Here is an 18,949-nt window from a genome sequence, read left to right as displayed (position 1 = left end):
CGGCGCTCAGCGTTCGCTGGGTGTGACGTCACGGCCACCCGGCGGGCCGCGGCCCGGCTGACCTCCAGTGACCTTGAGACGCGCTGCCGGCCGCGTCAGCTGATTGTCGGCGGTGCGCGGCGACCCCAAACGCTGCCGGACTGGTCAGGTGCAGGTGTCGCTGCCGGGCGCTCCTGAACGGGGCAGGGGGCGACACAGGGACACGAAGAACAGGAAAACTGGCCGGCGGCAACGCTCCTTGCTTGTTATTTTTGCTCTAAGGAACTGCTTTTTTTCTAGCAAATGTTCATAAATAACGTGGAGAAGCAGTTTATCCCTGAAAATCTGAAGCCTAAATCAAACCAAGAATAACTGGATACAACACATATTACATGTACTGCAGGTAATGCTGCCTCATCCTAAGGTGGGACGGAAGCCATAAGCCATGGCAAGCTGTAGGATGACAAGTCGTGTGCCGTGTGGTGAATGGTGATGGTCAATGATTTGGGCCTCTATTGGACGTAATATTTACGCTACAAATTTTATAACGATACAAAATTGTTATAATCAGCTACACATAAGTGCTGAACAAAATACTTATGTGAAAAGGTTTCAAAAACTCATCATGATGTCATATTGATCAATTGACATCATGAAAATATGCCTAGTTCGGAATATAATGGACTAATTAGTGGTGATTTTGTTTTATATGTCAAAGACCCATTATCATTTTATTTGTTGAATATTATGTTACGGAAAGTCGCCGTAACTTATGAAATTCACATCGTTTTGATAAAGTACATACATATTTACTCAGACACGGAATTATCACAGCATTGTAGCCACAAACAGTTTTCACTTTGTGTTTTCTACACCTGTAGGTAAGTGTACAATGTTTGACCTAGACAAATGCCTGACATTGGTTCAATCACCTTTCCAGCACAAGTTACTACTATTCCAAGTCAACTTCGTGGTGCCATCATCAGGGTGGGCCCAAACACTATCATCCTTCCGGCCGGAGTCGGTGACAGCGAGCTGACGGAGCTGCGGAGCTCACGGGAGACTGTGGAGCGGCTGTCAGTCTCCGCCGCCGACCTCCCGCGACTGAGGGGGCAGCTGCCGGAGGGCCTCAGGCGCTTCAATGTCAGAGGTGAGATACCACGGATCATGCATGCAATGCCGGTATAATGGACAATGCACATGGATATACAAATGAACAGGGAGACAGACGGCAATTGGACGAACCGTTCGAATTCAGCCAACATCTTACAGCCTTGTTTGTGTTATATGGTATTGTTAGAGTGATGCAATGCATGCATTTGCATATAGTGTGAGCATCAAGTGCATGCATGAAATATTATTGTAGCAATTATGGTAATTTGAAATGGTTTCATTGCAACCACTGCGAACAATATATTTATGTTGTCTACCAACCTGATCCGTTACTATACCATGACTGGCTGCCCAGTGCCTAGGCCAATGTGCCTTGCAAAAATCGTAATACTTATGTTGCTCATATTTGCATATTTACGTATGTATGCTGTTGCTAAAAATATCGTTGTGCAGCCGCTCGGATGTGTTAGTGCTGGCTGTGTCTGTGTCTGACACTCTGGTGTCAGTGGTGCAGCGGGGAGCTGGCGGCAGCCCTGTCCGACTGCAGTCAGCTGACACAGCTCTGTCCGACAGGGCCGGAGGTGACGGAGCCGAGGTGGCCGGGACGGTACGGGGATGGTGTTCTGTCAGTTTCGCTCCAGGGGGTGGCTGCCGACACCATCAGTCACCTGCCTGACCTGGGACGGACGGTCAACCGACTGGAGATATACGGTGAGCAGCGGCAGCACGGACAGGCCGCTGATATACGGGCTCAGCGAATGGCGGACACCGAGTAACGGTGTGCCATTGTCGGACCTTATGGAGACAGAAGTGATACATAGCCATTAGCCAATGTGCTTTGCGAAATAATGAAGCCAATTGAGCTCCAAAATGGAGGACTGTTCACTCAGTGACATATTCGTTCAGAGTTAGTTGATCATACTCATAACAATTGTGTTGCACTGTTCAATGAAGTTCATTGCATTTGCTTAACATTGCATATATCAGATAGCACTATTTTTCCATTTTCTACTGTGTCCATAAAACCATGTGAATTATTAGGTGTTTTTTTCGTTTTGTCATATATCGACATGTATTACAGCTAACTGATCCTGTCTGTATGTGTGTCTGTGTGTTTTCCAGATTGTACTGATCTCACGGCCGGCAGCCTGGAGCCCTTCACCAGGTGCCCTGAGCTGCGATGCCTATCAGTCTCCGCCGCCGACCTTCCGCGACTGAGGGGGCAGCTGCCGGAGGGCCTCATACTCCTCAATGTCAGAGGTGAGATACCTCGGATCACACATGTAATGCCGGTATATGCAAATGAACAGGGAAGACGGCAAATGGACGAACCAATCAGCCTCAACTAGCAAGTTTCATCGTTAATCGTGTATATTACTCGTCTCGTATTGTGGTGAGAGGGGGAAGGGGTTCAATGCACGCCCTTCGATAGTGTCCATGGCCATGCTTGTGGCATATGCGTGGAATATTAGTGTAACGTCACGGGGTGATTTACCTAAAAGTTGAGGTACTAGCAATAGTTGCATTGTCACAAGCAGCAAATTTCCGAACAAACGTATTGAGTATTAACCCTATTAGTGGCAGGGGGGGGTTGTTTTTATCCACCCCTCAGGTTTTTCGGGAATATCTCCGAAACCGCTGAAGCTACGATGCTGAAATTTTCTGACTTTTCCTAAAACTAAATTGGGCACATTCCCTGAAAATTTCAAGTTCATAACTTTACCAGGGGCGGCTCCAGAGCACTGAGAATTGGGGGGTCCTATTCGTGAGGCGAGCTATTTGGGCGAAGATCACGATGCTGCACCAGTTTTACGAACAGTGAATGAAAGGTATCATGTGATAACATATACAGTTATTGTGCATCCTCTTTTGACACGTTTTTGCTATAATAGGCGGATCCAGGCGTCCAAAAAGGGGGGTTATGTTTTACCTCCCAACATAGGTGCCCTGACACCGCCTATGCATGACCAATACAATTGTAGTCGTTCTCTCATAAGAAAATTGTCACATAACAAGACCTTTACCACCCTTTTTAGAAACAGTACCAACAAAAACCTTATTTACTATACTTTTTGTGTACCCCCAATCTCAATGATCTGTATCCGCCTATGATTTTTGAAAATGCATATTTTTAGGATCCATGTGAATTCCTGGTTCATTCTCTATCGATCGGCAAAAGTTGCGTTAAGATTGGTTCAGAAACCTGGCCGTGATAAACAGTCTAAAATGTATCTGCAATTTGCCCGTTTCTACCCCCCTCTACCCCCCCTTTTGACATTTTTTAATTTTTATTTTTTAGAAATGTAGATCACGTTGAGCGAAATCGAATGCCGTTTGAATTTTGAAAATCGGCCCGTTAGATCTCGAGATATCAAGGGGGGGTCGTAAACAGCCCCCCCCCTGCCACTAATAGGGGTAGCCAGGAGCCTGCCACTAATAGGGTTAATCGACGACTGACACTGACTGACTACATAGATAGCTCGCTGACGACGAGTCTGAGCAGACTGACGAGACTGACTGGCCGCGGCCCTGGCGCGGCGGTTATACAGAGTATAGGTGGCGCCACGATCGAAGGCGGCCAGCACGGGAAGGCAGGCATTGCTACAATTAGTGAGCACGTATTCCAATGAGGAATAATTATAGACATAGTGCAACCAATGAGAGTAGTAGTACTAGGGCTGTTCCAAAAGTAATGCCTCCTATTTTCTAACTCCGCCCTAAACATGGTGTGTCAAAAGTGGAAATAGCCGCCCGGCTTTAGTTCGCCAGCCTTGTCAATAGATGGCAGTACCACAATATGGGCAGCGGATCGTGCAATTGACGTCAAATTTTCGTTATCTGCTAAGAATTGAATGGCGGATCTTTTCATGCAAGAATCATGTAAATCGGTCCACAACTTTTCTAGCAACAGAGATATGAAGTCAAACACCCTGCCAGAGCGGCGGCGCGCGGCCGGCGGCGGCCGTTACGCGCCGCCTGGGAGACTGGCGGCGCTGAACGGTTCCGACTTGGCACTGCACTAAAACCTGTTAACTGCTTGGAATGGTTATTATAGCAAAATTTTCACTCAAGTGAGGGATAACCAAGGGCAGGAAGTATGTATGCTTGTGTGCGTACTGTGTAACCCAAGAAACTGCATTAGCAGATACTCGCTAATATTAGATCCAGCCAAGTCCAAACGCATTCAAGGGGATGTGTTCCTGATGGGTCAACAATATTTATCGTTCGAGGGCGGATACAGTTTTAACAATACAAAAAATATTTTTGCACAACTCTATTCCTTGAATAATTCTCTTCAACGCCTCATTCCTAGTTAAGCGAATTAGCCCACCCTGGTTGAATAAGTAAGGCGATTTCGCCACAAGGTCGCGGAAAACCGACCGAAAACGGCCGCGCTCAGCGTTAATTTGGGCATGCAGACTCTTAAATACTCGCATTGGGCGGGTAGAGTTTCCCAGGTATTGGCTCCAAAACACCGTATTCGGCTCCCGAATACGTCCAAGTGACCCGCCTCGTTCCTAGTTAAGCTCTAATTAGATCAAGTGACTCATAAGGAGCTAAAAAGCGACAAAAAGCATGAATTTCCCTATGGCGGCGGGCTGACGGGTTGCCAGACGGCGCACCGGCTATTTCCACTTTTGACACACCATGATGATCAGAGGAGGTTGAAATTTGCACCATATCAGGACGTAACCTTTACTCGCATCCCTTAAAATTTTCATTGTTCTATTACATAAATTTACAGTGTGACGCCTTGGTAAACAAGGCTCGTCATGGAGACTCGTCAGAAGCAGAGATGCGTCATTGAATTCCTTCACGGGGAAGGGAATGCACCCATCGACATTCACCGTCGCCTGCAGAAGGTCTATGGAGCAGACGCAGTGGATGCGAGCACAGTAGGTAAGGAGATGGGTCCGTCGTTTTGAGAGCGGTTAAAGTGATGTCAAAGACAGAGCTCGCTCCGGACGTCCGCTCATCGCCACCACCCCGGAGAACGAAGCGCGCCTCGATGGATTGATCCGTGCCGACCGGCGGATAACTCTAAATGAAATGCGAGAAGAGTTGGTGTGAAATGCGATCCGTAACTCCTACACCTACACCCAACTCTTCTCGCATTTCATTGAGAGTTATCCGCCGGTCGGCACGGATCAATCCATCGAGGCGCGCTTCGTTCTCCGGGGTGGTGGCGATGAGCGGACGTCCGGAGCGAGCTCTGTCTTTGACATCACTTTAACCGCTCTCAAAACGGACCCATCTCCTAACTGTGCTCGCATCCACCGCGTCTGTTCCATAGACCTTCTGCAGGCGACGGTGAATGTCGATGGGTGCATTCCCTTCCCTGTGAAGGAATTCAATGACGCATCTCTGCTTCTGACGAGTCTCCATGACGAGCCTTGTTTACCAAGGCGTCTTACTGTAAATATATGTAAAAGAACAATGGAAATTTTAAGGCATGCGGGTAAAGGTTACGTCCTGATACGGTGCAAATTTCAAACCCCTCCGAACATTTGGGCCGGAGTTAAAAAATAGGAGGCATTACCTTTGGAACAACCCTCGTAGTTTCATAGGCTATTGTATTACGCATATACTTATCGCATATACGTATTATGTTCATATTCACATTCTACATATGACTGCTGGTGCTAAAAATTGGCTATTTCTGTGCGGCCACTCGGCTATGTCAGTGCTGGTTGTGTCAGTGTCTGACACTCTGGTGTCAGTGGTGCAGCAGGGAGCTGGCGGCAGCTCTGTCCGACTGCAGCCAGCTGACACAGCTCTGTCCGACAGCACTGAAAGAAAAAAATACCACCCTAGTTAGTTTTTGGGTGGTGGTCATATTTTGAACAGCCTTTTACTTATGGTAAACCAGTTTACGATCCAAATACTAGGCCCAATATCAAAGGAATACTATGCAACTACCAATGCTCATCAAAATACCATGGTCTTAGTACGGTAATATTTTTTCATCATACTACCTTGAAACTAAAGCATAACTAATAAGAAACCAAAGCTCTACTAACGCTAGTATTATCCTGGTACCGCCTACTAAGAAAAATACCACCCTAGTTAGTTTTCGAGTGGTGGTCATATTTTGAACAGCCTCTTACCTATGGTAAACTAACTTACGACCCAAATACTAGGCCTAATATGAATGTAAAACCATGTGAATACCAATGCCAGTAAAAATTACCATGGTATTAACACGGTAACTATATGTCGTCATACCATGCCCAAAAACCCACGTGATACTAGCACGAAACTAGGACTTTACTATCGTTAGCTACTCCCTGGTAATGCTTACTAATGACTTATCATGGTAAAACCATCCTTTTGTCATCTGGATACCAGCTTTGCTTTGCTGGCCAACCATCGTAAAACAATAGTTTACTATGTGACATTTATTGTGATATTACCAGTCGGTTAACAGGATCTTACTAGTCATCAACCAGCATGCTTCATATGCTGTGCTTTAGCCTATCCATGCCAAATTTGTTTATCATTACGACAGCCACTTACTGATGCACAACAGCATGCATGACAGTATCTACCTAGCAGTCGACAAAGCAGCTCTTCACTTTTCCAAAGCATCTACCTAGTAACCTACATGAAATATTTCACACATAAAAAGCATTTGGCCACAAACAAAGTTACGTCTGCACATAACCAAACAACGCGCATGAACAACAATTATTACAGTTCACTTTATCATCACAATGCAATCGGTCTCTTTTCACACAATCGTTGAATGTCGCCCTTCCAGCGATTTATCACGCAACACCTTCTCCAAGGGCATTGGTAGCCATATACCGAAGGTTCGAACTTCGAAAGCCAGCTCTGGAAAAGAGCAGGCATTGATATAAGATAAACCAATGGAAAGATTGATTGTGTGTGCTGCAGTGACACTCTATCTCCTACCCCTCCCACCTTGACTCGCAGTGTCCCGTGACCTAGCTCCCAGTTTGATGAAACAAGGATTTAAGATAAGTTGTTTTAAAAAAATGGCAGCATCTAATAGAACAGGGGATTTGTAGGGTGAGGAATTTAGCAAATTTGGGACATTAGGCCAGAGGCTGGTTCAGGTAAAATGCCCTATAATGAATTAATTGCCATGAGGTGCAGTGTTGAGTGTTGGCAATAATTCAAAAATTCTACTCTTAACCAGCGCCCCACTGGGGTATGTTCTGTAACGCACTCCACTGGGGGAGGCGGGGGCTATTTATAGAACCCCCCCCCCCCGCTCCAACTCCGAAACTACTGGGCCGATTGTCAAAACTGAAACGGCGTCTGATAGCCCTGGAAAAACTGTCGAGCAAAACCTAATTTTATTGACCTCGAGATCACCGTTGACGTCACAGGTCAGATCAAAATAAAAATTAGCAACGTTTTGGCTTGTTAACCCTCCCCCGTATAGGGGGGGGGGGTCGAACGGACTCCCCCTCGGTTTTTCGCGAATACCTCGCGTAAAAAGCGGCCGACCGCAACGAAGCTTTCAGTACCCTCGAGTTATAATCAATTTTACACCTACCCTAAAAAATGTAATGGCCCTGACTAATGACCTTTGACCTGTGACCTACTTTTCGAGACCATGTTTGGCCGGAATCGCGATTCGGCGTATGTCGGCTCGCATTTGCCGCGCGTTTGCAGTCCTTTCGTGGTTTCAAGCGTTCAAACATGGGATATGATGCTGCTCCCATGCATTAGGGTGGATGTCAAGGTCACCAGAAGGTCAGGTCAGTTCATTGACCTTTGATGACCTCGGTTTACTTTTTCGAGTTTTATCAGCATCTTTCTAGGCTAGTTTTTTTAGCTGATTTCGAATTTAACAACCATATATGAACATTTACGAAGTAGTTTTGGTGCCTTCGTAACATGTTACGAAGCTGTCAGAGGCGGTTGCCACCTAGTGCACCTACTACGAATACCCGGCAAAACCCTTACTGGTTGACCTGACCTGACCTGACCCGACCTGGCCTAAATGCATGAAGACATCATCTATGATCATAGCTAACATGATATTCGTGATCAGTTCCCTAAAAAACCCAATAGCAGCCACGTTTTACGACGTTCTAACAGGTCCCAGTTTTCCCCACTTTTGGGTCATTGACCTGACCTGGAAGGTCAACCGATGACCTAGGACCGACGACCTAGGATAAAATTGGGTACCATCGGCTTTCTCTCGTCACGGGCAGCACGCTCGTTTTTTTCCGCGAAGCTCTAGCTCAATCAGGGGCGAAACGGCAAGGAGGGGGTTCAACGGACCCCCCCTTAAACGTTCGTGGCTGAAAAACACCAATACGGGCGAGGGTTAACCCCCACCCTACTGTGGGGAGGGCTATTCATAGCCCCTCTCGTGTTTACGCAATATCTTTAAAACCGCTGGACGTATCAAAACAAAGCTTTTAGGACCTTCGGCTGCATCAATTTATTTGACACCTTGTGCACTAATAAAATTTTCGTAGCTACTATAGATCGGCCGGAAATGACGCCAGAGTGACATCATGTTCGGCCGATTTTGATGCAAAGCATTGAACAACGGTAATCGCTCTCAAGATCTGAGTTTTAACCCGGCAAGCGGTGGGCCTCCCGGCTACCTTCCGCGCGGTGGGAGGGGGGGGATTTTTGACCCCCCCCCCCCCGAATCTCCGAAGCTACTATGACGGATCGGTAAAATTTAAATGGCGTTCGATAGCCTTGTTAAATTTGTCGAGGGAACTTCAATTTCATTGACCTCGGGGTCACCGATGACATCACAGGCCAAGTCAAAGATAAAATGTTTCACCGTTCACGGGTCTTTTAAGGAATGCGCTGCAACATCGAGTAAAGGGCATTTTGTCAAAAATCAGCGATAGGGCGTGAGTTGCCTATTATACGAGCATATGTTGCTATTGGAGGTCACTGATAATACCAGGTCCGATCACCAAGGGTCAGCACATGAACCTATCTTTACTAAGTAGGGTTGTGCGATGCATGTTTTATGGCCAATTTTTCATATTCGCCTCAATGGTGTTGGTTATAAGACCATCAGGGACGGTTTTTTTGGTCACTTTCTGGTGGAGGTCAGGTCAATGTCAGGTCAAAAAGGTCAAATTTCAGGTCAAAGTTGATAGTTTCGCATAAAATTGGTATTGATTCGATGCCACTCGTCACGGCGAGTCTAATGGTGGTCTTTGTTTTGCGCTTTGTGGTCTAGAATTGCCAAAATCGAGTTTGAAAATTTGACGTCATTAATTTTGAACAGTTTTTTTTGTTATAACTTGGCAAAAAGGAGTTATCGATCTAATACTTGGAATGTGAATAGAAGTCCATAGTGGCTATTACATATATTCCGTTTGTTTCGAAAATCGAAAAACTTTTGGGATTTTTTGGCTATTATATCTATTTCTTTTTATTTTTGGGGTCAACTTCAAAAACAAAATCGAGAGAACAGTATAGTAGCCCTGGTAATTCTACACATTTCATGTCTTGAACATTTTTATGCATAATCAAATTTATAGACCTGACAGCTCTTCCCGCGAAGCTTTTTTTTTTGGTCGACAATGGCAGAAATGACGTCACTCCGACGTAGCGGCCAACTTATCATAGCCTTTGGAAAAAAAATTTGGTCACAATGTGCAAAAGGGTACTGAAAGTTTGGTGAAGATCGGCGCAGCGGTTCTGGAGATATATCGAAAAAAAACTAAAGATGGATGCAAAAAATGCCCCCCCCCCCCACCGCCTTGAGGGTTAAGCTAGATCCTTTTTTTTGCATGGGTGGACTCTACAGGGCTACCAAACTGATTTCGGACTTTCGAAATGTTGAATATTTTGAAAATTATAAATATAAAAACTCAGAAATTGTATTTTTTATTTTTTTACATATACGTTTCTGAATGAAAAAAAGCAGAATATGACCACGTTTCCATGGGCATCACTGATCCGGATCAGTAAAAATGGATTAGCTAATCCAGTATAGTTAGACAATATATGAAAATGAAAATAAGGGATTAACTGATTATATAAGCCTAATCCACTTGGAATTATATCATGTAACGAAGAGTTCGAGAAATATAATACGATTTAAGTTTGCTGATCCGGATCAGTGATGCCCATGGAAACGGGGTCTATATGTGTTTGAACACATATGCGTTGAATATATGTGAACTTCATCTGACAAACACCTTTTTTGTTGAAAAATGTCAACTTCAAAATTTGACCATTTTTGACCTAAAGTGACCTGACCTGACCTCAGCTATATTCAGCTAAAATGGCCTAAACTGACACATACAACACTGATTTCGATATATATGGCCTACATGAACCATAAAACATGTCTCACGTCACCGATGCACGATATAAAGCTTTCGTGACCTGGGATGAGATGGCCTTGACCTGAAAAATTCGAAGTACAAGTTCGGTACCCTCAGGTTATGTTACGCATATATTCACGAGTGTGCAAACAAAAAATGAGCCTGATCTGATTTGTTGGCCGGCGCCCAGAGTGCCAAGACGCTGATATTTTTACTTTGACCTGACCTGTGAAGTCATCGATGACCTCGAGGTCAATGACATTAGGCTTCGCTCAACAATATTTCCAGGGCTACCAGGGGCCGTTTGAATTTTGACAATCGGCCCAGTAGTTTCGGAGTTAGGAGCCCCCCCCCCCACTGTAACGTGCTGTAACGTGCTGTGGGGCGCGTTAGAGCACATACCCCAGTGAGGCGTGGGTTAACAAATAAAAAAACACGTTGATTTCCGACGCTGGGAAATGCCCGCAATGATACCCACCCCACCACCCTCCCCCTACCCGGTCCAACAGGGTCTCAAGGAAATTCAACAACATGAACCGAAACAAAGGCTGCGATCTTTGCTGGAAATGGCACTCGTGAGATAAGTATTATTATGCTGAAGATACAACGACTTACTTGTTATTTCCGAGTATCCTCCACCGTCAGCTACGCTAACCACCCACACAATCACCGTTCAAATATTTAAAACCACGGAGCACCTTCACAACGCCGGCGCGCGGCCGGAACTGACATGGCGGCGCCGCTGCAGCAGAGTCAGACGCACGTGGATTGTTAGTAAGGGTGTAGTGTTGTCATGGTGTTGCCATGGTATACCTTACCATAGCAGCAGAAGCACACCCAGGGAACTGTTGCAAGAAATTTCTGGCCTTTCGTCCATAAAACTATTAATTGCTCAGGGTCTCAGCTAGTCCTTGGATGACGCTCCTTCCAACATATCAAAAATTGGCAAACACCTCTATGGAAAGGAGGAGACTTGATCGCCGAATTCACCTGCTGGATCCGCCCGTGGAAAGGTTGATTTTACTATGGTAGGGAATATTAGCTTACGAGGGTATCTACTAGCCTCAGGTGGTTACCACCTTGTAAACTGGGGTACAAAACCACCCCTGATAAACGTAACCATGGTAATATCAACATGTCAAGGCAGGATAGTATTCAGCACCATAGTAGGCTGGTAGTAATATGATGGTAGGCTGATGGTAAAATTTACCAAAGCTAGTAACTTAGTAAATTGATGGTAAAAACTTTTTTCAGTGAGGGCCGGAGGTGACGGAGCTGAGGTGGCTGGGAGGGTACCCGTGGGGCGGTCTGTCAGTGTCGCTCCAGGGGGTGGCTGCCGACACCATCAGTCACCTGGCTGACCTGGGACGGACGGTCAAACTACTGTATATATACGGTGAGCAGCGGCAGCACGGACAGGCCGCTGATATACGAGATCAGCGAATGGCGGACACCGAGTAACGGTGTGCCGTTGTCTCACCTCATAGAGACAGGTGTGATACATAGCCAATGTGCTTTGTGAAATAATGAAGCTAATTGAGCTCCAAAATGGAGGAGGACTGTTCAATCAGTGACATATTCCCTCATAGTTAGTTGAACAACATATTGCGATTGTAATGCAATGTTCAATGCACTTCAATGCATTGGCTGAAGTGATTGCATATCCATAGATAACATGAACATTCATGTTATCAGACAGGATCAGCGGACTGCAATACATGTCGATATATGGAAAAAAAAAACGAAACAGCTATGAATTCGCATGGTTTTATGGACACCGTAAGCCATGGTATAACAGTGGTACTATATGATATGCCATATAAACATGAATGAATGTGATAACATGAATGAATGAACATGTATGTGTGTCTCTGTGTTTTCCAGACTGTCATGATCTCACGGCCGGCAGCCTGGAGCCCCTCACCAGGTGCCCTGAGCTGCAGTATCTCACCCTGTCCGGCGGCGTCCCTGACACCGTGAGCCTGGAGACCCTCACCAGGTGCCCTAGGCTGTATATTCTCACCCTGTCCGGCGGCGTCCCTGACGCCGTGCTGGACATTCTCAGCGGCTGCCCCGGGCTGTTGAGCCTTACACTGGGGGACCGCCAGCGGCCGGCAGAGACGGCCTTCACAGCAGCAGCGTACACCAGGTCAGTCAGCAGGCACTGGCGAGGGGTGTCCTGTCAGACACTGACACTGACACAGTGACACTGACACATACACACTGACACACTGACACTGACACACTGACACTGACACACTGACACTGACACACTGACACACTGGCATTGACACACTGACACTGACACGCTGGCACTGACACTGACACTGACACACTGACACTGACACACTGACACTGACACACTGACACTGACACACTGACACTGACACACTGACACTGACACTGGCACTGGCACTGACACACTGACACACTGACACACCGACACACTGACACACTGACACACTGACACTGACACACTGACACACTGATAGTGACACACTGGCACTGACACATTGTCACTGACACCAACACACCGACACTGAACTACTGACACTGACACTGACTCGTACGTCCGGCCGGCTGGTGCCGCTGTGTTTGTGTGTGACGGCTCTGCTGCTCTGCTCTGTTACAGACTGGTGAAGTCGTGTCGGAAGCTGATTGGGCTGTACCTTCACTGCACGGCAGACACCGGCCGGGCCGTGCTGACCGCCCTGAAGGAGGCGGACCTGGGCCGGCGCAGTGATGGCCGGCCCCGTACCATCCATCTCGGTGTCCCCGGTAGGTGAGAGGGCGCCGCGCGCCGCGCCTCTGACCAGTCAGTCCCTCACAACAGACGCTGCACGGCGCAACCGGCCTCTCAGACACACACACTCGACCACCGCCGCAGGCCGCGTCACGGACGGCGACGTGACGCGTCACGGCCACCACGGCCGACGGTGACGTCACGTCAGACGTCTGTCCTGTGTGTGACGTCACTGTCCGGCGGTGTGTGGACATGGCTGTACCGCTGTCTGTGTGTCTGTCTGTGTGTGACGTGTCCACCTCAGACGTGTCTCTGCTCTGTCCACAGGGGAGCTGTTCCGTCAGCTGAAGAGCCAGGAAGGCGATGGGGTCACAGTGTGGAAGTGGTGGGATTGATGCGCTGCACTACCGACCGTGCAGTGATGAGCGGACTGCAGAGAGGCCGAGCCAGTCGGCCGGGGCCGCCAGCTGACTGCTGCCGTGTGTGCTGCACCAGCCGGCACTGAGAGCGGCGCCGGTCAGCCGGCACACGGCCCCCGTGTCCGCTGTAGTGTAGTCATGTAGTTGTAGTGGTTGTAGTGTAGATGTAGTAGTAGCACACGGATGTGATGTACTGGGTAATTACCCGGCGGGTATTGTGGGTAATTGGACAGTGAAAAGTGATGTGATTGAGTGTAGAAACTGATCACGACATTGCGATATTTTGTATATAGAACCCACATCTTAGCTTAGCTGTATAAATGGGGGCACTCCCGGACCGTCCAACTCGGTTCTCCGCGCCTGGTCCCGGCGGCACGGCCTCAGTCACGTGACCGCCGTGCCGGGTCGGCCGGCTCGGTCACGTGACCGCCGTGCCGGCTCGGCCGGCTCGGTCACGTGACCGCCGTGCCGGCTCGGCTCGGCGGACAGTCGGACGGGGACGCTGTCTCACCGGCACCGAGGTGCACAGTAGTGATGTCAATTACAGAAAATCAGAATACCGATACCTAACCAAATACCAACCGAAAATCCCGGGAAAATACCGAAACCAAACCAACTTGGGAAAATGAGGGAAATACCAACTTTTTACTGATTTATTAGCCTCTTATACATTAGCGAGGGTTTATGATACCGTAAAGTGGGGCTATTTGAGACAGTAAAGTAGTGGTTTAGTAAAATCGCTGTAAAATGAAAACCGTTCGATATTTTTTCGTCATTTTTGCTTAGGCTGATGTGGAATTGAACAGTGAATGACCTGAATAACCTTTTTGAAAAATTTCGAAAAGTTTTGAAAGAAATTTGGTCTAAAATACGAAATACAGAAAAACGCACAATTTAAGTTGCTCGAAAAGGACCCCCACCTGCCGCTTAACATAGTTCAAATTTTAACAGCTTCGGCACTGCATCTATCGTTACTACCGTTTTACTTATAGGCTAAGCATATTTTTCATGAAAATATTATACATTGTTAACGTTACTGCCGATTGCGTAACCCATTGTCTCAGAATCCCGATGATGCCCACCTGGTCAAACCTCAACCGATATGCCAAATAGCTACTGATAATGGTGATGCGATTGCACCCGAGAAGACTTACCACCATCTACTTGAAGTGCATCGAACGTTCGACATGAGTAACACCGATGGATTGGTCGTGGTCATAAACATGCAGTGGGTTCATGGTATTTAGCAGGAAGCAATATTTACATGTTCGTAGTGTAACATAATGACCCTTTAGCTGGTGACCAAACTAGTTATTCTGATGAATATGTGCTTAAAATGTGCTTCATCAGTCACTTACTTAGTCGACAATAACACATGTCTACCTTGGTTGACCAAAAAACACCATTGAAGATTACTTAACACATGAACGTACTGTTAGGTGAGCCTATGCAAGTAGGCGATGTGGTAGGGTTACCGGCCAATTGATACAGCATGCAGCGATCGAGGAAAATCGTCATAAAATCAAAACCGCTTAACATTTTTATGTTATTTCTTCGCATGAAGATGTGCAATGGAACAAGGAATCATGCAGACTATTCACTTAAATGTTTTGGGAAACCTTTTAGCTCGTTTGATTCATTACGGTGTGCTTCATTAGGTAGCGAGCCTGTCTCAAATAGCCCCACCGACTTTCAGTATGTCTGTTTTCACGCCACCAGGGCTATATACAAAAACTTTCTTTCAAAATTTTACTGTTGTTGTCTTTAGAATAGTCCTTGATGATCATTCTGCAAATTGGAAAGTTTAGGGTCACATCATATTATGACAGCCTTAGCATATAGTGATGCAATTTTATAACCTACCGAAATGAAGCATCCTACGAAAAAGGAAAAGATTGAATATAAAGGAAATGTAACTGTCTTTGCAAAAACAATTTTTGCTAGAATGATCAAAATTTAATTTCCAATCACATGGCATTTAAAAAATTATCTCTAGTGTGACCGATTTTCTTCAATTTCTTCGTAACTAAAACTGTCTCAAATAGCCCCACCCTATGGGGCTATTTGAGACAGGATCTAACTAAAAAAATATCCTTAACCATTATTACTAGCTGAACCAAAATGCACCTATATGAAAGAGCTTACGGAGAACTACATTTTTGCAATTTACATGCTATAAGAAATATGAACCGTCTTAAAGGGAGAGGCCAAAAACTGTAAAATCCGTTTCAAATAGCCCCACTTTACGGTACCAACAAAATACCAAACACATTAGGATTGAAATACCAAGTACCAAGTTGGTATCGGTTTGGTATCGGTATACCAAACGTTGGTATCCGATTGACATCTCTAGTGCACAGCGCGCCATGTTGAGTGCTCTGGATGCGTGTTGTGACACTCACACGGACAGGTATATATCAATACACTACTGGATAGGCCGTCCGAGCTGTATAGGCGGTGTCAGCTGAGACGGCGGCTCACAGCCGCGCCCGCCCGCCCGCTCCGGCAAGTGGGTGTCTGTTCTACTCTCTGTCTTCTATACATACACGAGAGGAGTTGCTTGAGCTGTATCATATATGTAGCCTTCAATAAACCAATGAGCAGTGTGCCGAGTGTTTGTCCGGCTGCACCGTCCGCCCCGCTCCGCTGTGAACCGTCATTTTCCGCCCCGCCCCGCTGTGAACCGTCATTTTCCGCCCCGCTCCGCTGTGAGCCGTCATTTTCCGCCCCGCCCCGCTGTGAACCGTCATTTTCCGCCCCGCCCCGCGCGGTCACAGACGGTCCGCCCCGGCGGAGCGGAGCGGCAGTCTCCGTACACCGTCTCCGTACCCGTCATATACGGACCGTACAGCAGCCGTACACACTGCAGTGACACTGCAGTGACACACACACGGACAGACACGGAAACGCCTTGACACGGGAGACACCTCATCACGGAGACACGGAGACAAGGAGACACGGACACACGGCGACACAAGGAGACACACGGAGAGACACATCGATACGGACATACACGGAGACACGGAGACACCTCGACACGGACACACAAGGTCCCCGGCTTCTGCCCGGCCATATCCACTCGAGCTACAGCGAAACAGGTGATGAGTGAAAGTCAGAACTACTCGACTGATGTGGTATTATAATCAGCACCAAGTCCCCCCGTCCCTCCCATACAGCGGTGCGGCGCGGCTGCCGAGCTGTCTGCCGACTGGTGCGGTGCCGCCGGCCGTGGCCGCTCGTCTGTCGGCGGCCCGGACTGCAGCCGGTGGCCGAGCTGCCGGTCCCGGCGACTCGCTGCCGGCTGGGCTGACCGCCGTCAGTCACCTGAGCGGTGCTGGCCGGCCGGAGCCGGGACTGCGGCGCGCCGCGGCACCTCAGCGACGCACCCTCTGGGACACTGAGCGGCGCGCACCGGTGGGACCGTCTCTGCCGACTGTCCCTACCCCATGAGTGGGACCGGTGGGACTGTCTCTGCCGACTGTCCCTACCCCATGAGTGGGACCGGTGGGACTGTCTCTGCCGACTGTCCCTACCCCATGAGTGGGACCGGTGGGACTGTCTCTGCCGACTGTCCCTACCCCATGAGTGGGACCGGTGGGACTGTCTCTGCCGACTGTCCCTACCCCATGAGTGGGACCGGTGGGACTGTCTCTGCCGACTGTCCCTACCCCATGAGTGGGACCGGTGGGACTGTCTCTGCCGACTGTCCCTACCCCATGAGTGGGACCGGTGGGACTGTCTCTGCCGACTGTCCCTACCCTATATGTGGTGGTCCGTTTCTGCGGCGGCCGCTGAGCCCCCAACCCTGTCCTTCTCCTCTCCCAGTCCGCTGTGCAGGGTCGCTCGAGGTCACGTGGTCAACTGGGCTGTCTTCTCCAATGCACCTTGTATTCGTCGATCGACCTTACACACCACCGTGCAGTCACATGACTACGACCCGACTCCCCTCCGTGCCGTCCGACGCGCCGGCATGGCCCCACAACTGGGACAAACGGCCGCCGGGGACGCTCCTATGTCCGATGTTCGTCTCCGTCCACACCGGAGAGGACAGGGCAGGCGGCGGCCGGCCGACGCTGCCCGCGGCGCCGAGGTGACAGCCTCAGACCTCGCTGCTCCCAGTACGGTACACTGGTCAGGCCGGGCCGGCGGCGGCGTGCCATCGGCCGCCGGCCAGCCGGCCTCCCCGTACTGACCACTCACTCACATACAACACACACCCCTGTTTATCGAGAAACATACACAACATACGCTCTGAACTATGTAATCAGCAGTCACGAACGAATAACGATGGTCTTCCATAACTCAATAGTCTCAAATGTCCCGCCCGCCCCCTGATCATCCACCGGTGCCGTCCCAGTGGTCGGTCGGGGCTCGACCGGTGGTCGGTCGGCAGACAGACCGACCGGTCACCGCCAGGTCACGGCCGGCCCACTGACAAGCACGCCGTGCCGCCGCCGGGGCCGTGGCCGTGCTCCGGCCGTGCCCTGAGCGGGCTCACCGGCTCTGACCCACCGGCCTCAGAGATCTGACACCAACTACCGGCTGGACGAGCCGCCGAGCGGCCTGCCGACCGACCGCTCCCGTATGGCAGCGGGCCGCCGCCAGCTGCACCACCCGACACCGACAACAAGCACCGACACACTGTCACAGCACATCCAGCAGCGGGCTTGTCTCGCTGTCAACCACGGGCCCTCGCCTGTCCATCAACGCACTCACAAAACCAACTAATCACCCTCGCCTGCCCATAAACGCACTCACAAAACCAACTAATCACCCTCGCATGTCCATAAACGCACTCACAAAATCAACTCATCACCCTCACCAGGCCATCAACGCACACACACAATCAACTTATCACCCTCGCCTGCCCATCAACGCACTCACAAAATCAACCGGTCACCTCTCGTCAAATACACCCAAAATAATACCTAACTCACAACCATTTCCGTATTTATCGGAAAATCCCACCACAGCAGTCACCCCCGTTGCCGTCGTGTGGCCTTTCCGTTGCCGTGCGGGACGATTGTCGGCACCCGTCGCTGCTGTGGCCAGCGGGCGGCTCCAGCACAGCGGCGAGCGTTACTGGCTGCAGCCGGTGTGTCCGTGCCCACAGCCGGGTGCAGCTGTTGGAGGCCGTGTTGGAGGCCAGTGTGACGTCACACCGTCGTGCCGTCCCAGTCCGTGTCAGTGTCCGAGTGACAGTGGTCTATATATATATGTTACGGGTCATATGCTAACTTGGGCAGTATGCAAACTGCCCGGGCAGTATGCAAACTACCCAACAGCTTATGCATACCGCCCGGGTAGTATGCATACTACCCGACCCCTTGGGCAGTATGCATACCGCCCAAAAGCTTGGGCAGTTTGCATACTGCCCGCCTCTCGTCTTGAAGTTGTGTATTCCATGT

At 48.9% G+C, this 18,949-nt stretch overlaps 1 protein-coding gene and 1 long non-coding RNA gene across 2 annotated transcripts in view; both read left to right on the top strand.

Moving 5' to 3' along the window:
* LOC122387028 overlaps positions 1–11,878 on the top strand; it is a 93,860-nt gene extending 81,982 nt beyond the window's left edge. Inside the window, exons 6-10 of the mRNA XM_043376835.1 lie at positions 920–1,129; positions 1,666–1,803; positions 2,215–2,352; positions 11,638–11,753; positions 11,867–11,878. Of these exons, the coding sequence (XP_043232770.1) occupies positions 920–1,129; positions 1,666–1,803; positions 2,215–2,352; positions 11,638–11,753; positions 11,867–11,878 (614 nt within the window). The remainder of the gene's footprint in view (positions 1–919; positions 1,130–1,665; positions 1,804–2,214; positions 2,353–11,637; positions 11,754–11,866) is intronic.
* Positions 11,879–12,263: 385 nt separating this feature from the next.
* On the top strand, positions 12,264–16,144 carry LOC122387037. The gene is made up of 3 exons (XR_006257485.1): positions 12,264–12,528; positions 13,012–13,157; positions 13,450–16,144. It is a non-coding gene; the product is annotated as an uncharacterized LOC122387037 (long non-coding RNA).
* The last annotated feature ends 2,805 nt before the right edge of the window (positions 16,145–18,949 follow it).

This window comes from Amphibalanus amphitrite, unplaced genomic scaffold, assembly GCF_019059575.1.
Source record: "Amphibalanus amphitrite isolate SeventyFive unplaced genomic scaffold, NRLGWU_Aamphi_draft 000271F_arrow, whole genome shotgun sequence".
Taxonomy (NCBI): domain Eukaryota; kingdom Metazoa; phylum Arthropoda; class Thecostraca; order Balanomorpha; family Balanidae; genus Amphibalanus; species Amphibalanus amphitrite.
Note: the sequence above shows the minus strand (reverse complement) of the source record. Positions and strands in the feature narration are given on the sequence as shown.